Source organism: Ictalurus furcatus, chromosome 5, assembly GCF_023375685.1.
Source record: "Ictalurus furcatus strain D&B chromosome 5, Billie_1.0, whole genome shotgun sequence".
NCBI classification, from domain to species: Eukaryota; Metazoa; Chordata; class Actinopteri; order Siluriformes; family Ictaluridae; genus Ictalurus; species Ictalurus furcatus.
The window spans coordinates 30,860,881-30,880,651 of record NC_071259.1 but is presented as its reverse complement, the minus strand read 5'-3'; the positions used below and the strand labels follow the sequence as shown (position 1 = coordinate 30,880,651).

The 19,771-nt window shown below is 43.9% G+C and overlaps 1 protein-coding gene across 6 annotated transcripts in view; it reads right to left on the bottom strand.

Moving 5' to 3' along the window:
• Window positions 1-268: 268 nt before the first annotated feature.
• The window catches only part of nfic (nuclear factor I/C), a 136,913-nt gene continuing 117,410 nt past the window's right edge, over window positions 269-19,771 (bottom strand). For all 6 annotated transcript variants that reach the window (XM_053625775.1, XM_053625773.1, XM_053625774.1 and 3 more), the window contains 2 exons: window positions 18,593-18,678; window positions 269-12,358 (listed from right to left, as the gene is read on the bottom strand). In XM_053625775.1, the coding sequence (XP_053481750.1) occupies window positions 12,338-12,358; window positions 18,593-18,678 (107 nt within the window). In that variant the 3' untranslated portion in view covers window positions 269-12,337. The remainder of the gene's footprint in view (window positions 12,359-18,592; window positions 18,679-19,771) is intronic.

The following is a 19,771-nucleotide window of genomic DNA, read 5'->3' as shown; positions in this document are numbered from 1 at the left end:
TGATTTGAAAGTTTGTTACTTTGTAATATTTGTAAAAAAAAAAAAAAACCCAACAACAACAACAACAACAACAACAACAGCACAAAAACAACAAAGCTGTGAGTTGGTAAATTTTTCACTTAGTGTCAATGTTGTTTTCGAAGTGAATTTGCATACTGTAATAATTATATAGAAATAGCATAAATAACGACAAATCCTTTTCATCACATCAACATGACATAAATACAAACGCGCAGACACAAAGAGCATGAAATCAGAACGACCTGCGTTGTCTGAGTTGTAGCATAGCTTTGTTTATTAATTTTTATCATTTTTTTTTGCATAGAGAAACATAATCACTTCCAGTACTGTATTCATGAGCGATTTTTGCAAACAGCGATGGCGGAATACAATTATAATGAAATATTGTCAAAGCTTTGTAAATTTCCCCTCACACCAGTTCAAAAGCATGGGAAATTTAGTTTGTTTTTTTTTTTTTTTCCTTTTCCACGTGTGTTTATTGTGAATGAGAAAAAGATTTAAAAAAAAAAAAAAAAAATGAACCGGAAACACGATTAACCGGCTTTCCGACTTTTACAATTTTGCAACGTTCTAAAAGTATATAGCGAATAAAGAAACGGCGGAAATTTCCGAGCTCCAAAAAAAAAAGAAAGAAAAGAAAAAGAAAACGATGTACGTTGTGTATATACGTGTGTGTGTGTTGTCGTATTACGCCGGTCGTGTGTAAACTAAATGTCCTCATGCTCCTTCCTGGTGTGAAGCGTGTGTCTGTGCAGCAAGCAAGCGGTTAATGCATAACTACCATGGTAATATTCGCAAAGAATAATGAGAGGAAAGAAAAGAAAAGAAAAAAACAAAATCAACAACAACAACAACAACAAACAAGAAGAAGAAAAAAAAAAAAAAACCCTTAAAATTTAACACTGCATCAGAACGTTCTCTGAGAAACATTTCACCTCCGCTTTGTTGTCGCGTCAACCTCCAACTTAGAGAGGAAACAGCATGCTTTATAAACTGAGAAAACCTATTACACAGAGGAGATGAATACCATTACGAAGAAAAAAGAAAAAAAAAAGTCAAACAGAATTAGAAATCTTATTCCTGGGCGCGAGAACGATGAACCGAACGTCTTGCGTTAATACGGACGTGTCGCGGTTACGGTTTTTTAATCGCCGGACGACACGCTGTTAGCGAAAAAACAAAACAAAACAAGAAACAGACAGCGCGCCAGAGTGTTTTGGCATTTCAGAGTTGATTCAGAGTATTATCAAAAAAGATTGCATAACTGCAAAGCGTTAGCATGGCTTTCACCCCTTTGAACAGAGACTAAGCGACTAGCAGGCACTGGAGCCTCGCTGCCACGCCGAGGCCAGGCTTACACAAGCCTTCAGCCCTTTCTAACACGTAAAACATTGGCGAAAAGAAAGAAAGAAAACCATAAAGAGACATTCCTAAAGACTGGTCATGGTGTGTGTGTGTTTGTGTGTGTATGTGTGTGTGTGTGTGTGTGTGTATTGCACCAGTCGTGCTGTGTTATTAAGAGGCTTGGGTAAATCTGGCTCTCGAAACCATTCACAAACAATGGACTGAGGGGATGAGTTCGAAAACAAAGCAGGAAAACGATCAGGCACTGCTCACTGAGGATGTTTCTGTGTTTGTTTGTTTTTTTTTTTGGTTTCTACGTCTCTTCACGTGTAAATACTTTTGCTTTTAGCTGCTGGTATTTATTCTTGAGGATATCAAATGGGTAAAAAACAACAAAAAAAAAAACAAACATGAGAGAAGAAATACTGGTGGTGGATCGAAAAAGCATCGATCAGTGTTAGCTTAGCACAGTCAGGCTGGATCGCTCCGTCGATTGGATTAAAAAATATATATATATATATATATATATATATCCAAATAGGCTAAGGGGTCTGATGTTGAGTCAGATGCGGGAAATGTGATCGGTTCGAGAGACTTGGAATAAGGGTAGAATGTAGAAGCGATGGTAAAAGCAGATCATAATCCTTTAGAAGAAAAGCTCCACCCTGAAGCACGTTAAATATGTTTAGGTTGAAATATCTGCAATGTGGTTAAAGATTCCGGTGCTAATTTGTTACTCGGTGGTTTTTTTTATTTAAAAAGTTATTCCTGGGACAGGGGGACGTTGTTATTTCTAGCGCGGTTCCAATTCTGTTTAATAACCGGGACGAGAACAAGATTCGATGAACAGTCAGGTTTCGCCGTGAACTCCGAAAAGCAAAGGAGCAAGAGCGTCTTTTCTCGCTCACTACTAGCCGGCGTCATGGTGACACGAAATCCACGAGACTCGATGTCCCAGAATGCAGTGCAGCTGAGGAGGTGTGCGGACTTGATGGACGAAAGCGCCGCCGCATCGCTCTCTTTAGGTAAAGGTGAAGAGAAATCCCATCGACGCCGGGATCGGCAGGGAGTCGAACGGCACTGTGGTGGAATTTCGTTACAAAATACATCTGGGATGTTACCGAAGGTCGCATTCATTTGATTAAAGTGCACCTGTTATGGTTTTGAAACGTGCCTAATTTTGTTTTAAAGCTCTCATACGATAGATCTACACGCATCCGAGGTCAAAAAACACTTTAACACTCCCTCCGCCCCTGTCACAAACGACTCGACTCGTTCAACGATCCGTTCTAAAGCATTCGTTCTAAACTCCTCCTTTCAGAGAGCGTACTCTGCTCTGATTGGTCAGACGTCCCAGTCTGTTGCGATTGGTCTACCGCTGTCAGCGTGTTTCAGCTCCGTCTGTCAGCGGGCAGCCGATGAAGACCAGAGGCGGGGCTTTTTGGTACAAACCTACGTAGGTTAGTACAGGAAGTAAAGTCTGGAATCACTCACGACTCGATTCAGCTGTTCAGAATCGATTCCTTCTTTTGCGAGTCGATAACTCCGTTTGTCCAGCGCTTTGATTTTTGGAACTTTGCAGATTTTTTTTTTTTACGTTCACAAACAGCTCTATAACACACGACATGAAAGGTCATATCTTAAAAAGCATAACAGGTGCACTTTAAGGATTAATACACGTGCAGGTCGTTCAGGGTGGGTTTTTCCTTTACAGCTGCGGTTATCCCAGGCGCTTTGAATGCCTCGTCTGGACCGTTCCAGAATTACTGTGCACTGAAACAATCACGGACGAGAAAACCAAAAAATAAATACATTTAAAAAAAAAAAAAAAGAAAAAAAAAAAAAAGAAGTCCAAATTGCAGATTGAGATTCTGACCTGAAGAAGTTATCCAGCCCTTATGTACGAGGAAAGGAAACAGTACAAAGGTGCACAGAGGTTTCACTTTACACAAATCTGTTAGCTTTAAGTCGCACCCAGACGATGGAAGAGTACTCGAGGGAGTACACGACCGCGCCGAACGTTTGCATCAGCAGAGGAAACGTCCGTTGGCTTTCACGCCTGCTCACCATCAGCTCCGCTACACGTCTCCAACGACGAAAGTGCCAACACTCGTGTCCTGCAAGTCACTGTGATGTTCTAGTGCATAAATCCTGCGCGCTATATTAATATAATACAGTACTAATCTCCTTCTCTAACACTGAACCATCGGCATCTCAGACATACCGCCACGTCATTGCACAACTGCTCTGAAATCTGAATTTCTCCAACATTCCATACTGACCTGTTCAAGGAAAAGGCACTCTGATCAGAGTGGCGCTCGAATTGCTGCTCGAACTTAAAAAAAAGAAAAAAGCAAGAAAGAAAAGAAATCAAAAACACTCGGTCGTAACATTCCTCTATCCACCATGGCTGACTTCTGTCAGGACACATGACGCTAAGTGTAAAAAATGTCTTCTTTGCATTTTTAAAGCAGCTATTTTATCTCTCTCTCTTCCTGTCTTTCAATACTTTTCATACTCGTCGTTCATCTTTAAGGTTGACGGACAGAAATATCTCAACAGGAACACATCATTTAAAAAAAAAAAAGAAAGAAAGAAAGAAAAGAAATCTCAGACAAAATATCAATAATCAATAGCAGGTTATCTAGTGCAATCTTTCGAACGGAAGGAAAGGAAAAGAAAGTGTTTATCGTCGAGCGAACAATAGCGAATCGTAAAAGAAGTGCAGAAACGAATCGAAAAAGAGGAAAGAGAAACAGCGATGGAATTTGCATATCCCCTCGACGCTTAAACCGAGGCTCGGTTTTAAAACCGACGACGAGTGAGGCCGGAGTCACGCGAGGCCTCGTTTCCAAGCCGGAACGCCCACCCGCCCGCCCGCCCGAAGCTCTCGGGTAGAAAGGCTTTACGATCGCGGTGCCGAGCCTCGACACCATGAACAGCAGATCCTTTAGAAGGAACATGCAAAGTTTTCTGTGGCTTTGCCACAAGCTTATGATAACTAAAAACCCAAACCACGAACACAAACATATTTTTCTTATACAAAATTTTCTGTACATTTTTTTTTTTTCCTCTTCCTTACTGTACTAGATATATATGGTAAGCATTTATAGTACACAAGGTCATGTGTTCAAAATGTAACAATATGCATAACAATTATTCATTATTCAGTTCTGTAAAAATATTAGACAAGGGTTTTTTCTGAAATAAAACGTCGTGTTTTTTTTTTTTTTTGTAGGTTTTTTTTTGTTTGTTTGTTTGTTTTTGTACATGCACCGGCTCGAAGACGTCGACCGTCGCCTGTGGCCAGTTTAAAACAAAAATAAAAACGAACGACGCACTCGCGGTGACGACAGATCTGGTCTCGCCAAGCAGTCCTGTCTGTGTCTGAGCTTTCACGCTACGAATAAAAGAAGAAAGAAATAATGCAAACGATGCGAAAGGGAAAAGGAGCAGACGGCGTGCTCGCAGGCTTCTCTACAGGCTCTTGCTGCTGGCCGCGGCGGCGGCGGCGACGGCACCCTGGCTGGAGGGCCGACGGCTTCAGTTAGGTGAGTATGGAGCAGTGCAAATCTTCACAGGGCAGGTGATGGGCAATGTGCATCTGCCCCGGGGGAAATACTGACCGGGCTCGATGTGTGGATCGGGAGTTCAGCTTTAACGACACGTCCGTGCGCACTCTGCATAACGGTGGAATTGCATTTAGTAACATTAAAGGTGCAGTTTGTAATTTTTTAGTGTATGTGGGGGTGGGTTTGACTGAATTTACTCCCATTCCTTCCTTCTAGCGAACACTCCTCATCACACGGTAGTTACTCAGGAGAACGAAGGCTAGCACTCGCTAACTCTGAGACACGTGAAGCTCATTCTGTATCACAGGGCAGTGCTATCTGCCCTCTTCCGCATACTCAAACTCGCAGACATCTACGATTGGCTAGTGTCTCTGTGATTGACGAGACAGACAGAGCATGCCATCCTGCCCATCCAGAGAGCACGGCCATTTTGTTTTCTTGGTCTTCCGGTCACAGATGACTGCTGCAGCGTCGGGATTCGAACTAGCCTGTCAATTTTTTCCACTGCCGTTGCAATTTGCTCTGCAGCCAGCAGAGGGCTGTAACAATGACATACCGCTTCTTTAACATAGAGCTGTACAAATTAGGATGCATGCCAACGTATTGCTTAGCACTCCCATTCAGTCCGTAATGATACGGGTTGTTGATGTTTTTCGAGACTCTAGTTCAGGGATTCTCGGATTCTCAGGGACTTTTTAAAAATTTTTTTCTTTGCAGCCAGGATCGCTTTCATTGTAAAAGAAATTCTTCTTCTTTAAAAAATAAAAAACAACAACAACGTAGACTTCCCGTCGATCCTTCACACACCCTGTGTCTGTAGTTACAGGTGACGCGTTGATGTTAGCGCTGTAGCCACAGTGCCTCGCTTCTTCATTGTGGGCAGAAGCCCTGCCTCATCACCTGCTCTGTTAAATAAAAAGAAAGTCGCTTGCTGAATGTTGACAGCACTTTTTGTTGCGTGTGTATAATATGGGTTTGATGGAATGGGTTTAATCGCAGCACTCCTCTCCTGCCAGGGCGTGAGCCGTACTTCGTTCTCCATCAGCGATCTTAAAGAGATCTTAACTACGGGCTTCATGTAAACAAAACCGCTTGTTCTACTAATTCCACTTTTTTTTTTTTAAAAAAAAAAAAAAAAGGAGAAAAAAAGAAAGAAAAGTTCATCTGTTTTTTCTAAACTAACTACCAGCAAATCGTAATAGCTACCAGAGCTGCATATCGGCATCGCAGAAACAATACATTTCACCGCATCACAAACCAGAACATGGCCTTTACTCATCCAACACATTTACTTATTCATCGCGCTCCTCTTACCCCGTACACTACCACGTAATCAGTTATAAATTATTTTCCCTACACTCTAACCTTACAAAGAAAGAAAGAAAGAAAATACCAAAGTACTCGTGAGAATCTAAAAACATCATGTAAGGGTTTCTGGACAAATCAAGTACAAGTGGGGGGGCGGAAAAAAACCCCCCCCCTCATAAATGTTGATTTCATAAATTTATGGGTATTTGTGTGAGAGAAAAAAAAACAAAACACCGTTAGCCGGAACGACCTCATCGCTAATCAGAGAAGTCGTAGTGTAACAAACCACATCATCACGTTAACCGCCGTAGACACTGACCTGGAACTCGTCAAGTCACAGCTCCGAAGGTCTGGACTAAACACTGAAATCTGAACGGAAGTAGGCTTATTAGAAGAACTGTGTGTGTGTGTGTGAGAGAGAGAGAGAGAGAGACAGAGAGAGACCAAGTGACAGAAAGAGAGAGAGACAGAGAGAGAGACACAGAGAGACTGAGAGTGAAATATATATATATATATATATATATATATAGAGAGAGAGAGAGAGAGAGAGAGAGACTGAGAGAGAAATAGAGAGAGAGAGACAGAGAGAGAGAGAGAGAGAGAGAGAGAGAGAGAGAGAGAGAGAGAGAGAGATTGGAAGACACTGCTGACTTAATGTTGAGTGATTTTCAGAAGCAGGAATTCAAATCATAACGTTCCTCCAAAACCAGGAATAACTCAATAGCAATAATGCTAACAGTGCTACGATGACCGAAAGCTAAAATGGCCGCCATGCCAGATTCCATTCTAAACGACAGACAGTAAGTTAGCGCTACGCACGTGGAACATGGGATATTACATTCCATTAAGGGAGACGTTCATAAAGCTTCACGATCTTCAACTGAGATAACGGAAACATTCATAAAGGCTTTTTCTAACCAGCATCAGCTGCCGTAAAACTCTGTTTTTTTTTTTTTTTTTTTTTTGCCATGTACTATTCCTGACCCTTACATAAAAAAAAGAAAATTCAGAGTCTAAGATTTTTAGGAATGCCTATGGCCATGATGCTGAAATCTCAGAGCTGTGTATAGTCTCACTGATCTTAACGCAAAGTCAGTCATACAACACAACACAACACATCACAACCATCTCAAAAACAATAACAACAACAAAAACAACAGTCACGCGACTGAAGTGTCCGCCATCGAAATGGACGCTAGCTGACGCTTGATGGAACGAGCCTTTATAAACGTACGCCGTCATCTGTCATGTAGCGTTATGAACGTAAAATATTAAATACAAGTGCTAGCAAACACGCTAACACACTGCCCATCGTTCATTCACTGATATCTCTAGAGTGGGAGACTTTGAGACCGAGTTGGATTCCGGGAATCAATTAGAAAAACGATTCTGGATGCATCTCGATTCTATACATGATCGATTATTAAAAAAAAAATTAAATAAAATAGTTTGCAGGGGTACAAATCCCCCAACCCCAACCACCCCCCCATCCCCACGGCGAAACTCGGGATCGCGCGAAATTGTTCTCCGTGACGTTTGTTGGTAAACGAGAGCTTTCAGCCGAACTCGTGTTCGACGCACGTGAATTCGAAGAGCGCTTTGATGATGACGTCACGTGACGCGCCAGATCTGCGGAAAATCGGCGGTAATTTTGAAAAAACGCGATCTCCTCGGAACATCCTATAAATAGTTTCCTCGAGTTCGCGTTCACGTCTGCGATCGCGAAATCCCGGAGGGACCGACTGGTTTACGCCTTCATGTTTCATCAACCAGTTGTTCACGGAAAATACATTCCGAACGTGTTTTAGTTAACAAATTTTTTGGAAATTGTATTCAAACGGTTGCAGTTCCGTTCGTCGATGCAGAATCGATAGAATTGAGATGCATCTTAGAATCTTCTGGTCATCTAGTACGTAAAAATTTTTTTTCCAAATGCTGGGTTTATCACCGAAAAAAAAAAAAAATCATCATTCTGACGTTTTCAGCTCTCCGAAAGCAGGTTCACACACCAACAACTCTAACACCATTCTGCCCGATTTTTCCATTTTTACAAATTAAGCTTTACAATTCTACTTTTTTCCGTCTGTTTCTTTTTTTTTTTCACGAGTCCATACTTTAAGCTACATTCATTCTATATAGTTAAAAAAAAAGAAAAATGAAAGAAAGCATTAACATCGACGGCTCGGGTGAATAAAAGGACGTCAGTGATGATCCGAAAGAAAGAGCGGGTACTGTAGCAGGTCGCTAATCTACAGTAGAAGTAATATAATTAATGAAATGTGAAATCATATTTAAAAAACAAAACAAAACAAAAAAAGCAAGAATTTCATGCAGTGGAAAGACAACTACAACACGTATCAAGGGGAGGAGGAAAGGAAGCCAGTCTCACCCGTCTCAATCTACTGCACTCTATCAGTCCTAATCAAGATAGTGACAAGCAAACATGCAAAAATCGTTATTATTATAATCTTTTTAAATCCTTTTTTTTTTTTTTTTTTTCTTTTCCAGCGACGATCGGTTACATAAAAAAATTCATTTACAATTCTCAATCATGTATTATTGTTCTTAACTAAAGGCAAGGCACATAATGTGTTATATATAAAACGTCGTGCAAAGTCGAAAGGGTTAGGGTGGTGGGGGTTTAGGGTTGTTGCGGGGATGGGGGTTAAAATTCAAAACCGATGTCTGGCATCGCAAGGTAAAAAAAAAAAAAACGTATCCGTTCGCAATCCCGATGCGCTCTGTACTGTACTGTGGGGAATCGGAGGTTTAAGTAGTTTCGAGTAAGAGCTTAGCTTCAGAGATTCTACTAAGATTATCTGCCATGCGCCCATGTCAAAGATACGGTGGCCATTTGAGCTTTTTTTTTTTTCCTTTTAGAAAGCACCATGCATTTATATATATATTTATATATATATAATTGATATATAGAGATTCTCATGTCAGCACCTTGAACGCCATCATGTCGCATGTAATCGGGGTCTCACTGTGGTGTAAAAACATCTTTTAAAGAAAAAAAAAAAAAAAGCGCTATTGAAGGCTAAGTTGAAAATGTGGGTTACACTACTACCGAGCGTGTCGGCGCTTTAGTCTTCGTCTTTGATGATGGTATTTACGTGTGATTATTTAGCCTGTATGGAAGCCCCTGCTTGGTACAACTCACCGGGATCGATCATAATAGTTAGGGATGCATCGACGCTCAAAGGCTAGCTAGGCTAGGCGAGAAAACCGCCGACTGAGACGCGACGAAAACGAAACGTACTTCGCTTTACGGTAACACTTTCCCCGAACCGTTTCTCCACCGCGACCCTACTCGATCCGATGCGACGGACGTAGCTAGCTAATCCGCGTCATTTCAAATCAACTGGCTAAAGTTGACGCGCTCAAGAACGAGCCTCATAGAATACGCGGGCCTTTTACGGGCGTTATTTAAACGCGGGGGAAACGTAAACAGAGCTAAATCGAACGTTTCATGACGTCCCTGATCGATTAAGTAGGTTACTCAAATTGGTATCAGTATCGGTGTTGACGAGAACCGAGAAAAAAACATGTGCTCATACTAGTATTCAGGCTGAAAAATGCCATCAATGCATCCCTAATAATAATAATAATAATAATAATAATAATAATAATGCTTTAAAACCCCAAATGAACTGAAACTCTTGCAATGTTGTAGGCACTTTTCATGGCTCTGGCATTATTTTGGGTTTGGTAGCAGATTCATAAGCCCTGATATTCATCCATTAACACTTTTTAACTCAGCACACAAGCCTGCTTTGAAGAAATCCCGACAAGAGTTAGCTACACTCACTGTCCCCATGCAGATAATTCGGTATATATGTGTGTGTGTGTGTGTGTGTGTTTTGTATTTGAAAAGAAAGTGTACGAAAAAAAAAAAAAAAGTAAAAAATGAACAGGGATCCAGAAAAGAAAAGCGTGGGGATTTCTGAAAGGAAAACTCCTCGAAGCACGGTGGCGGCGGCGGCGGCGTTCTCCGAGTCGGGATACGTGACTCGAGCAGGACGTCGGATCGGATGGATTGTTCTACCGTCTCTGAAGCTAATATTCGTGCACCCTGCTAAAGAGAACACGACTATACATGTCCTAAAAAAAAAAACCAAAAACGAGTCAACAAGTCATACCTGCAGCATTCATATGAATAGGCCAGAAAGATGCGAAGAATTATTAAAAGTAGTGCAATGCCTGTAATTTCCGACGCGGTTTACACAAAAAGAGAGAGAGTAAAGAAAAATTCAATACTAAACCCAATACTGTCTTATTAGTGACAGAACTGGAGTCCTTATTCCCTTCGTCACTATGTAGGCTAACTCCACGTTTCTACTTTTCTGTCTGTCATCTACAGGATTCGAGATCGTACTGCCGATGTAGTTCACTAGGATGGATTTATGGGCTTTAGACGCGTACGAACGTCATATACACGGGACACAAACACACACCGTCCACGTACGTTGCGTTCATTCACGTATACGGTAAAAGGGTAGATTAGCGATTAAAGGTCGCCGTTAGTGCCTGATGTGCTGCTAATATGGAGCACGATGTGGGCAGCGGTAAAAAAAACGCATTTTTTTATGATGGTCTGTGAAAGAAAAAAAAAAAATCAGCAGGATTCTCTAAGCGCTGCGATTCACGGATATCTCAATCGTCAAAAGGTTTTTTTTTTCTTTCCCGCGTATGCTGATCCCATAAGAAGGTACTTCCAGGTGGACTAGCGAAAAACGATCACATTTTTAGAAAGAGATTATAATTAAGCAAAAAAGAAAAAAAAAAAAAAAGAATTTCCTATTTTAGTGTGTGCCAAAAAAACCAAACAAAAAAAACCTTTCGTCGTTTTCTCATTTACATTTCGCATCAAGCGATGCATGAATGCAACGTACATGGACCCCACACACACACACACACACACACACACACACACACGAAACCATTTTCAGTGTGACACAGAAAAGACAAAAAGGTGCTTCCGTCGCTCCGGAATCATCCGACGGGTTCGACCCGCCCTACGCTTAGTGTATTTAACAGTACGTGCCATTTCTGAAGACTGTTTGTAAGGGCGTGTCAGTATGTGTGTGTGTATATGCTTGTGTGTGTTTGTGTGTGTAATGTGAACCCATCACACACACTGACTGTGACCTATAATACCACAGACGTACCACATGTCATCAAAGTTTGGAAGAAAGGAAAAAAAAAGAAGAAAAGAAAAGAAAAAAAAAATTCAGGCATCCACCAAAAAGTGGATCTCCGATACAGATGTGACGTATTAAAAAAGAACTGATCATAAAACATGATTGTCAGTAAAACTGAACGAAAAGCGGCCGTTTTGAGCCGTACGTTAGGTGAAGGGAAATTAAGGGGAAAGTCATCGACCCTTCATATTGCCCCGAAACCTCTGCCCACATTCAAATTTGTTTAAAATGAAGAAGAGAGAGAGAAAAAAAAAACAAAAACAAAGAAAAATAAGAGGGACACAATCAGCTCTGAACGCGTGGGAAAGTCCTAAAGCGTTAAAACCCCCGTCCGTCATCAGGGCTTCCTTTCCCTGGAAATAAAACATACGTATTTTGCATATATGAGGAAGCAGCACCTGTAGCAGGGGGAGGGGGAGGAGGGCCGTTCGTTTCCGAGAGCCAGGGGGAAGCAAAGTGGGCGTATTGTTTTTGTTTTTGTTTTTTTTCTCAATGTTTTTTCTGTATGCTTCAGTCTCTGGCCTGCAGTTCAGTGCGTCTGCGCCGCCGAACAACATCCTCTTGTCTTCTCTTCTCTTCTCATGCATCCGCAGTCTGTTCGAGCTCGTCCGACATTCGGTTCTTCACTGTCTTTCCCCCCCAAAAAAAAAAGTTTACTGAAGCATTTTATATAGCTTTACGCGTGTATATGTGTGCACATATGTGTTGATACGTACACACATATGCTGTATATATACAAATACTGCATATATGATCAAATTTTTCCCTCTTTCATCTTGTTCTTGTTTTTTCGTAATTCCACAAAAAAAAAAAAAAAAAAAAAAAAAAAAAAATCAATTGGAATCTCAAATCCGTGTCCTCGCCTGCTTCGGTGTGTCCGAGTCCAAATCAGTTCCCAAGATACCAGGACTGTGGGAGAGAGAGAGAGAGAGAGGGGGGGGGGGAGAGTGAGAGAGAGGGGGGGAGAGAGAGAGGGAAAGAGGGAGGGAGAGAGAGAAAGAGGGAGAGAGAGAGGGAGAGAGGAAGAGAGAGAGAGAGACAAATAGAGAGAGGGAGAGAAAGCGACAGAGAGACAGAAAGAGAGAGACAGAGAGAGGGGGGGGAGAAAGGGAGAGAGAGAGAGAGAGAGAGGGGGGGAGAGGGAGAGAGAGAGAAGGAGAGAGAGGGAGAGAGAGAGAAAGAGAGAGACAGAGAGAGAGAGGGGGGAGAGGGAGAGAGAGAAGGAGAGAGAGGGAGAGAGAGAGAAAGAGAGAGACAGAGAGAGGGGGGGGGAGAGAGAGAGGAAGAGAAATAAATTAGTAACAGAATGGGATTAATGTCAGAAAGGATTCTCCTGTGAGGGAAAATATAATGAATAAAACGGTAAGTTTGGATTAGAAGAACAGTTCTGACTGATCCTCATAAACTCATCATGAATCAGTACAGGAGACAGTAAAATGTACACAGCTCATGTCGTATCACAGCACCGACACCGTACTACAAACCAATCAATAAAACTAATAATAGCATCGCAGCAATGGCTCGTCATTGGAATCTATTAATCATGACTAAATATACAGCGAACTATTAGAGACCGCATTAGAGACCGCACGATACCACGCTTTATTTTTCCGTACGCAACGGGTATAGAAAACACGCCTTGAATCTGATGTGTAGAATCACACAAAAAGGATGTGTACCTGCTGTGACTGTCTGTTTGTGTGAGTGCGTTTCCTTTTAATTATCGTGATGTCATTGATTTGTGTCATTTCCTGTTTTGGCTCCTCCTCTTCCCTTTTGCGTTATGGATGAATGGGAGAGGAATGAGAGAGAGAGAGAGAGAGAGAGTGGAGAGATTAAATGAGAAGTTGACCCGTCCGCCTGTTTCTTTCTGGATTAAATAAAACACACCGCAGACTACAACCAGTTACACATACAGATACTGAAACCCATTACACTGTAAATATAATATATACACAAGAGTTCTAAAGTATAAACACGATCAAATCAGTCCTAGCACGCGGGGGAAAAAGCCTCCAAAAAGAATATTCTTTCCCTAATCCAATCCCAATCTTCCCCGTTTGTCCCAGGATCCGATGTCCGATATCTTTCTCCGATATCCGATCTAGCATTCTCGCTGGTATGGGACCAGAACTGCGCATCGGATCCGCGCCTCGATCTCGGCTGACTGATGATGTCTCGACGCTCGCGGCCTCCGTGCGTGATCTGTTCAGCGTCGCGACGAGGGACCGTCGCTACAGTAGCGAAACATAAACAGCTAATCGGTCCGTACGGAGACTTTTCGCGGTTGTCGCGTCCGGAAACGCTCGACTTTTTTTTTTTTTGCTTCAAAATCTGCGATGCGGATAAAACCACTCGAGCTGGTGAAATGGAAATCGTCGCGATGGCGTCACGTGACGCGTCTCGGCCCCAGATCCGCGTTCGTTTCTGCGATCGCGAAATCCTCGAGGCGCTGACGTGACGGTCGAGTAGCTCGGACGTCGTGAATTCCCTCTCCCGAGCGCGCGGGACGTATCCGGTTTGCTCCGGTTCGTTTTGTTTTGAGTTCACGTTTACGGCCATGTTCGTGCCGCCGTTTCGGTCTCGCGATTGGTTTGTTCTCCTAATGTGTGCACCTGTCCCGAGTTTCCTTCCTCGAGTTTGTGCACCTACCATTCAAGCCATGCCCCCGAGAGTCCTCAATGACCTTTACGACCTTTAAAAAGGTTCCTATTTAGCATTTTAAAGGGTCTTTGAGGGAACGCTTATTTGTCCGATGTCGACTTTACGGCGAAGGGTTTCCCTTTCGGAATGATCGTGAACTGCTGATGAAGGCCGTGTGTGTGTGTGTGTGTGTGTGTGTGTGTGTGTTCTGCGATGTAAATTATGGCTCTGAATAAGGGATAACCGCAGAACTCCAAGCTCGGGCCAAAACAGAGCGTAATGACTTGCAGTTTCCAAGCGGCGGGTAATCAGCGTCTCCTGCCCCAGTGGGCTCGGAACGCAGATCGCTGTCAGAGTTTGGAGAGCGATGCCGCTATTAAACATAATACGGGGCTAAAGAGTGGAGAGCGCCAGCGTGAGCGAGCCCAGCAGGCCCCAACGTAGACCTCTTAAAACACAGAATACGATTTTCTCTCTCTCTCTCTCTCTCTCTCTCGCACACCACCGAAATCTTTTTCAAATCGGACGAAGCCTTGTAAAAAAAAAAAAACAGCAGCGCCTCATAGTTCACCGTGTTCCGCTGGGCTCGAAGTCATTTAACACCGATCCGAATAGACGTCTTCGGCGACGCCCAAAAGCGTCGATTTAATAAAGCTTAAGAAAAAGAAGAAGAAGAAGAAGAAAAAATGCAATTGCTCAGGCACTTCTCAATGATGGTTCTCGATTTCTTCCGTGCGCTGATTACAGCGCCTGCAAATACTTTGCTGCGTCCTGATAGATAACAGGCCTGAGATTTGGGGGTGGGTGGGGGAGGAAAAAACAGAAAATTGAACCGAGAATCATCCTTGGGAGTAAAATTACAACCAGAAGAGCGAAAGGATCTGCCAAGGAACTGAACCGCGTCCATACGAGAGGCAGAGAGAGCTGGAACCGAGCTCCAGAGAGATGCTTTGGCACACGACGGCACACCGCAGCGAACACTGCCAGCGTACACAGCTCAGCACGGGAGAGGAAAGAGTGACCCGGTGCTGGCCGCCTCTGCAAAAACAACAATACGGAGGAATATTTTTACTTTGGAGGCCTCAGCGGACAGAGACGCCAGCGAGAGTCCAGCAGATGGGGCTGTAGCCCTGCGCCAGGGTGGAAAGGCGTGACACGAGGCATTTCCTGGCTGCTGAAAATCCAGAAAGCGCCGGTAATTGAGTAACCTTTCCCAGAGTGTTTATTTTCGCTTTTCTCCATGGCTTCAGCGAGATCCCTGCTTGGGTGTAGGAACGCTAAATTAGGAGAGCTGAAATCTCTTGAAGCCGGGGTTGGGATTAGGTTGGGAAACACACACACACACACGCACACAAAACGGTGCAGCGGTGCTTCACTGGAAAGCTTTTGAAAGTGCCCGAAGGCCCTTTTTGTTGAAAGTCAGAACACGGCATGTACGAGCCTGCGTACCGACAACAGCGCGCAAGTTTTATGCATTAGCAACAGCACGAAACCCACGTCTTTGCCGAAATCAACCGGTAAGTTTCCAAAGTGCGCTCCCGCCTCCTCATACAAGAGCCCCGAACCTCTCGATGAACTGAAACTGAATCCGTATCGCTTGGTGAATCGACGCTCCCTACTGAACTAAAGGTTCTCTACTAAACAAAGCCGTGACTAATACGCACTCTGAATCACACACATTACTGAAGTCGCCCAAGCGATTCGCCTCGCCTTACGGACGGGGAAACGTGTCAGTGTGATCTGAATTTAAACGGCGAAAATTTGAATCTGATTTTCACGTTTTTGATTTGATTTGGAGTTGAAGTTTTGTAGATGTGGGACGCCTTGAACGGAATTTCTGGACAAGGTTTTGAATTTGGGGGGGGGGGGCGGTGGATTAGTGGTGAGCACGTTCGCCTCACGACTTCAGGGTCGGGGGTTCGATTCCCGCTACGGCTGCGGGGGGTTTCCTCTGGGCACTCCGGTTTCCTCCCCTGGTCCAAAGACATGCACGGTAGGCTGATTGGCGTGTCCGTAGTGTATGAATGGGTGTGTGATTGTGCCCTGTGCTGAATTTGGTGTACCCCAGGGTGTACCCCGCCTTGTGCCCGATGCTCCCTGGGATAGGCTCCAGGTTCCCCCTGACCCTGTAGGATAAGCGGTATTGAAAATGGATGGATGGAGCTCCTTTTTTCCCCTTCGTACTCCTCCGTATGCTTTTTTTTTTTGGCAGTGTTACAAAAACTTGAATCCGAATTAGCAGAACTATTGAACGATTGAATTCAAATAATGCCATAAATAATGGCACGCTTCTCATTCCATACTCAACAACAGTGTGCTAAAAGATCAAACCTGAGGGGAAAACGACTCCCTCAGGAGTCCTTACTGGAGCTGGAGCTCTTACGTTATGCCAGCTGCTAAAAAGATCGAGCTATTCGTAATCAAAGGCGCCGTTCCCTAAAAATAACCTTTCGGTCCTGCAGAAACGGGAAGCAGCGGCGGTGAAGAGAGGCCAGCAGCGGTTAGGCCTCGAGTCCAACCGAAATATTTAGCTCGCTATAAAAGCTCGAGGCTTTGTCTGGGTGACAGGTGGTTAAAGTTATGACAGCACGAAGCTGAGACGAGGGTGTGTACACGGGTTCAGGAAGGGGAAAGGGGGCATGTTAGGCCACGAGGGCTTAACAAAATGACAATCTATCCGTTTAATAAAAAACAACGCCTCGGGGGAACTGCGTGAAATACGAAGCGCTTTGAAAACACAGGCTGTGTGTTACAGACGTTCACGTTCTCGACGCCAAAGAAAGAGATTCCGAGGAACCGGATTCGGAGCCTTTTTTGTGGGTCGGCGCCGTATTTTCGTTTTTCCTGTGAGGGATGTGTGCCGTGTTGACGTCGCAGAGGGACATCGCTCTTGCGAGCGCGGTTACAATGGAGGCTAACAGGAGGAGAACATTTTCAACGACCTCAAACGTTATCGATAACGTTTAGGTTTCGCTGTTAGCGACGAAAAAACTAAACAAAACAAAAGAACCTGAGCTTTTTTACTCAGTCTGGAGAGGGTTTTTTTTTTTTTTTTTGGGGGGGTTTGTGACTCTTACAGCCAAAAATGCTTGATTTTGCTGGGGCTTTTTTTCAAAATTTTTGATGCGAGCGGAGTTCGGCAACACCGCAGTCGCACGCAATTGTTCCGCGCGCTCTTTCGCGGTGATGCCTGTCGGACCTTTTAGCCGTCCTCGTGTTCGACGCACGTGAAAAGTCGCGAGCTCCTCCGAATATTGCGAGTACGAGTTCGACTGAGTTCGTTTCTGCGATAAAATCCTGGAGGGACTACTGTTTTCTCGTCCGCCGGTTTTGCCGCGTTAGACGATAGTAGAGACCCAGAATGAGATGCAGGAACACGACGTATCTGTGAGATGATTGGCACGAACGCTGAAGCTCTGGAAGCTGATCTGTTTACAGCATACAGAAGGTGAGAGAGCTGGACAGAGATAAACTTAGGAATAAAGCGCTGCTGCGTCTCTCTTTGTACGTAGACGTGATGAAGGGCTGAATCCTAGTGGCACCCGGTAGTCTAAAAGCATTGTGGGTAATGCAGGAAACTCTGAATGACGCTTAAACAAAAACATCAGTGAGGTATACACGAGAGCCTATTTCCTAATCCATCCTTTCTGGTCCTTCCAGCGCTCGACACTCTCCCGATCGCCTCCAGCGCACGAGTCTGTCTGGCATAAATGAACTCAGCCTGCTGTGGACTTTCCTCTGAGTTCAAGTTCACCTTAAGATTACATCATGTCTGGTTTCCCCTAACAACCAGACTGCTCAGGACGTGAGTCTCCTGGACTGGGGACATGCTTGTCCTTCCTTTCGCTCTTCTTTAACGTCCTTTTTGATTCCACACAGAGTCACGGTGATCTCTCGAGGAACGAGGAAGCTCGGCAGATTAAAGTCGGTCACGGCAACGAAAACTGCTTCTAAGATCGAACTGATATATACTTGTATGTCAGCAAAATGCTGCACACACACACACACACACACACGCACACATACACATCGCATCAAACTCTCTATTCTCACTGAGGTACCCTTGCACTGATTATTGGGCAGAGAGCACCGCAATGCAGCAGCAACATTGCAACGTGTGGTTAAGCCTGCAGTCCTGCAGCTAACACACACACACACACACACACACACACACACACACACGCCGTCACGTTTGCAGCTGTATTCTAGTTACTGACCTCATTACCATGTCGTGCCATGATAAATAATCACATACAGTATAAATTCTCTCATAAGGAATGCAAGTCTCTATAAATATGCATGAATATGCAAATCGGGAACGCCCCCTCCCCATATCCTTCTGCTATTACACCACGTATGTTACATTAGTACGTAGAAATCGGGCTAGTTCACGGCTAATACACTAGCTCGTGTGTTGCCACAGGTGGAATTCTATCACTGTGAACAGATTATAAGCCGAACCGGTCTGTATGGAGGATGGAGGAGTGGAGGATGTAGTACCTGAGCCTGATACAGACTCGCAGGGTCTCGAGGGCCAATTCCTACGAAGGAGCGGTTGGCAGGTGGTGTCCCGGGAGCAGAGTATGCTAAAGGAGAGAGAGAAAGAGAGAGAGAGAGAGAGAGAGAGCATTCGTTATGTTATCGTTAATCAAGCATGTGTTAGCTATGACTAATTTGAAGTGAACATATAAGCCTCGGATGACTAGATGATTGATGTTGTCTAGGCAGGGCTGATTGATGAAGTGTGTGTCCTGATGGGTTTGACAAATTAAAGGAAAAACCCGAACCAATGCGGAGAGAGCAGATGCTCCCAGCCAGATGCACCGCGTGATGCGGTTAAGCAATTAGCGTCCTACTATGAGCCGTGGCATGTATAAAAATGCTGTGCAGGCCCAGTTAGCCTCGGCTGGTGGATCACTTTGACAGAGGGTTCATTATTAGGGGAAGGAGATTCGATCATAAAGTCTGGCTGTGATTCAGTAGGAGCAGGGAGTAGCACGATGTTTGCATTTAGATCTATGGGAAAGTTAAGTTAATTCAGTAGAGACTGATATTACTGTAGGTTGCACTCGAAAAAAGACAACTGAACACTTAAGGTGCAAGAAACAAAGCACTGGTCTATGCAAATGTGAAAAAAAAAAATGCGATTGGGGTTGGTTGGGTTATGCTGTAGGGGGTATTTACTTATGCCCCCTTGGCCCCCATGCCAAGTTTATTTTCCTGGCATGGTTTGGATTCACTTAAAGTTACTGTAAATCAATACATATAATACCAATCTACCATGATGGGCGTGGTCTCTTCCAGGATGACCCCGCCCCCATCCCCTATCTACAATGCAAGAGCGCTCACTGAATGCTCGGATGATCACGATCATGAAAACCACATAACTCATAAGTTATGGCTTTCACACTCACCACATCTCAACCCAGAACCCTTATGGGAGATTTTGGAGTAGAGAGACAGTGGTCTCCATCACCATCGTCAAAACCCCAATCTTAGGGAAAAATGGTGTTCATAGCTCTAGTACAGTTCCAGAGGATCTATACCAAGAGGCAGTGAAGCCGTTCTGGTGGCATCTGAAAACATCTGTACAGGCATGGTAATCTGAAGCGTATGCTGTGTGTGTGTGTGTATTAATCTGCCAGCAAACAAGTGCAGTACAGATCATCTAAACGCACG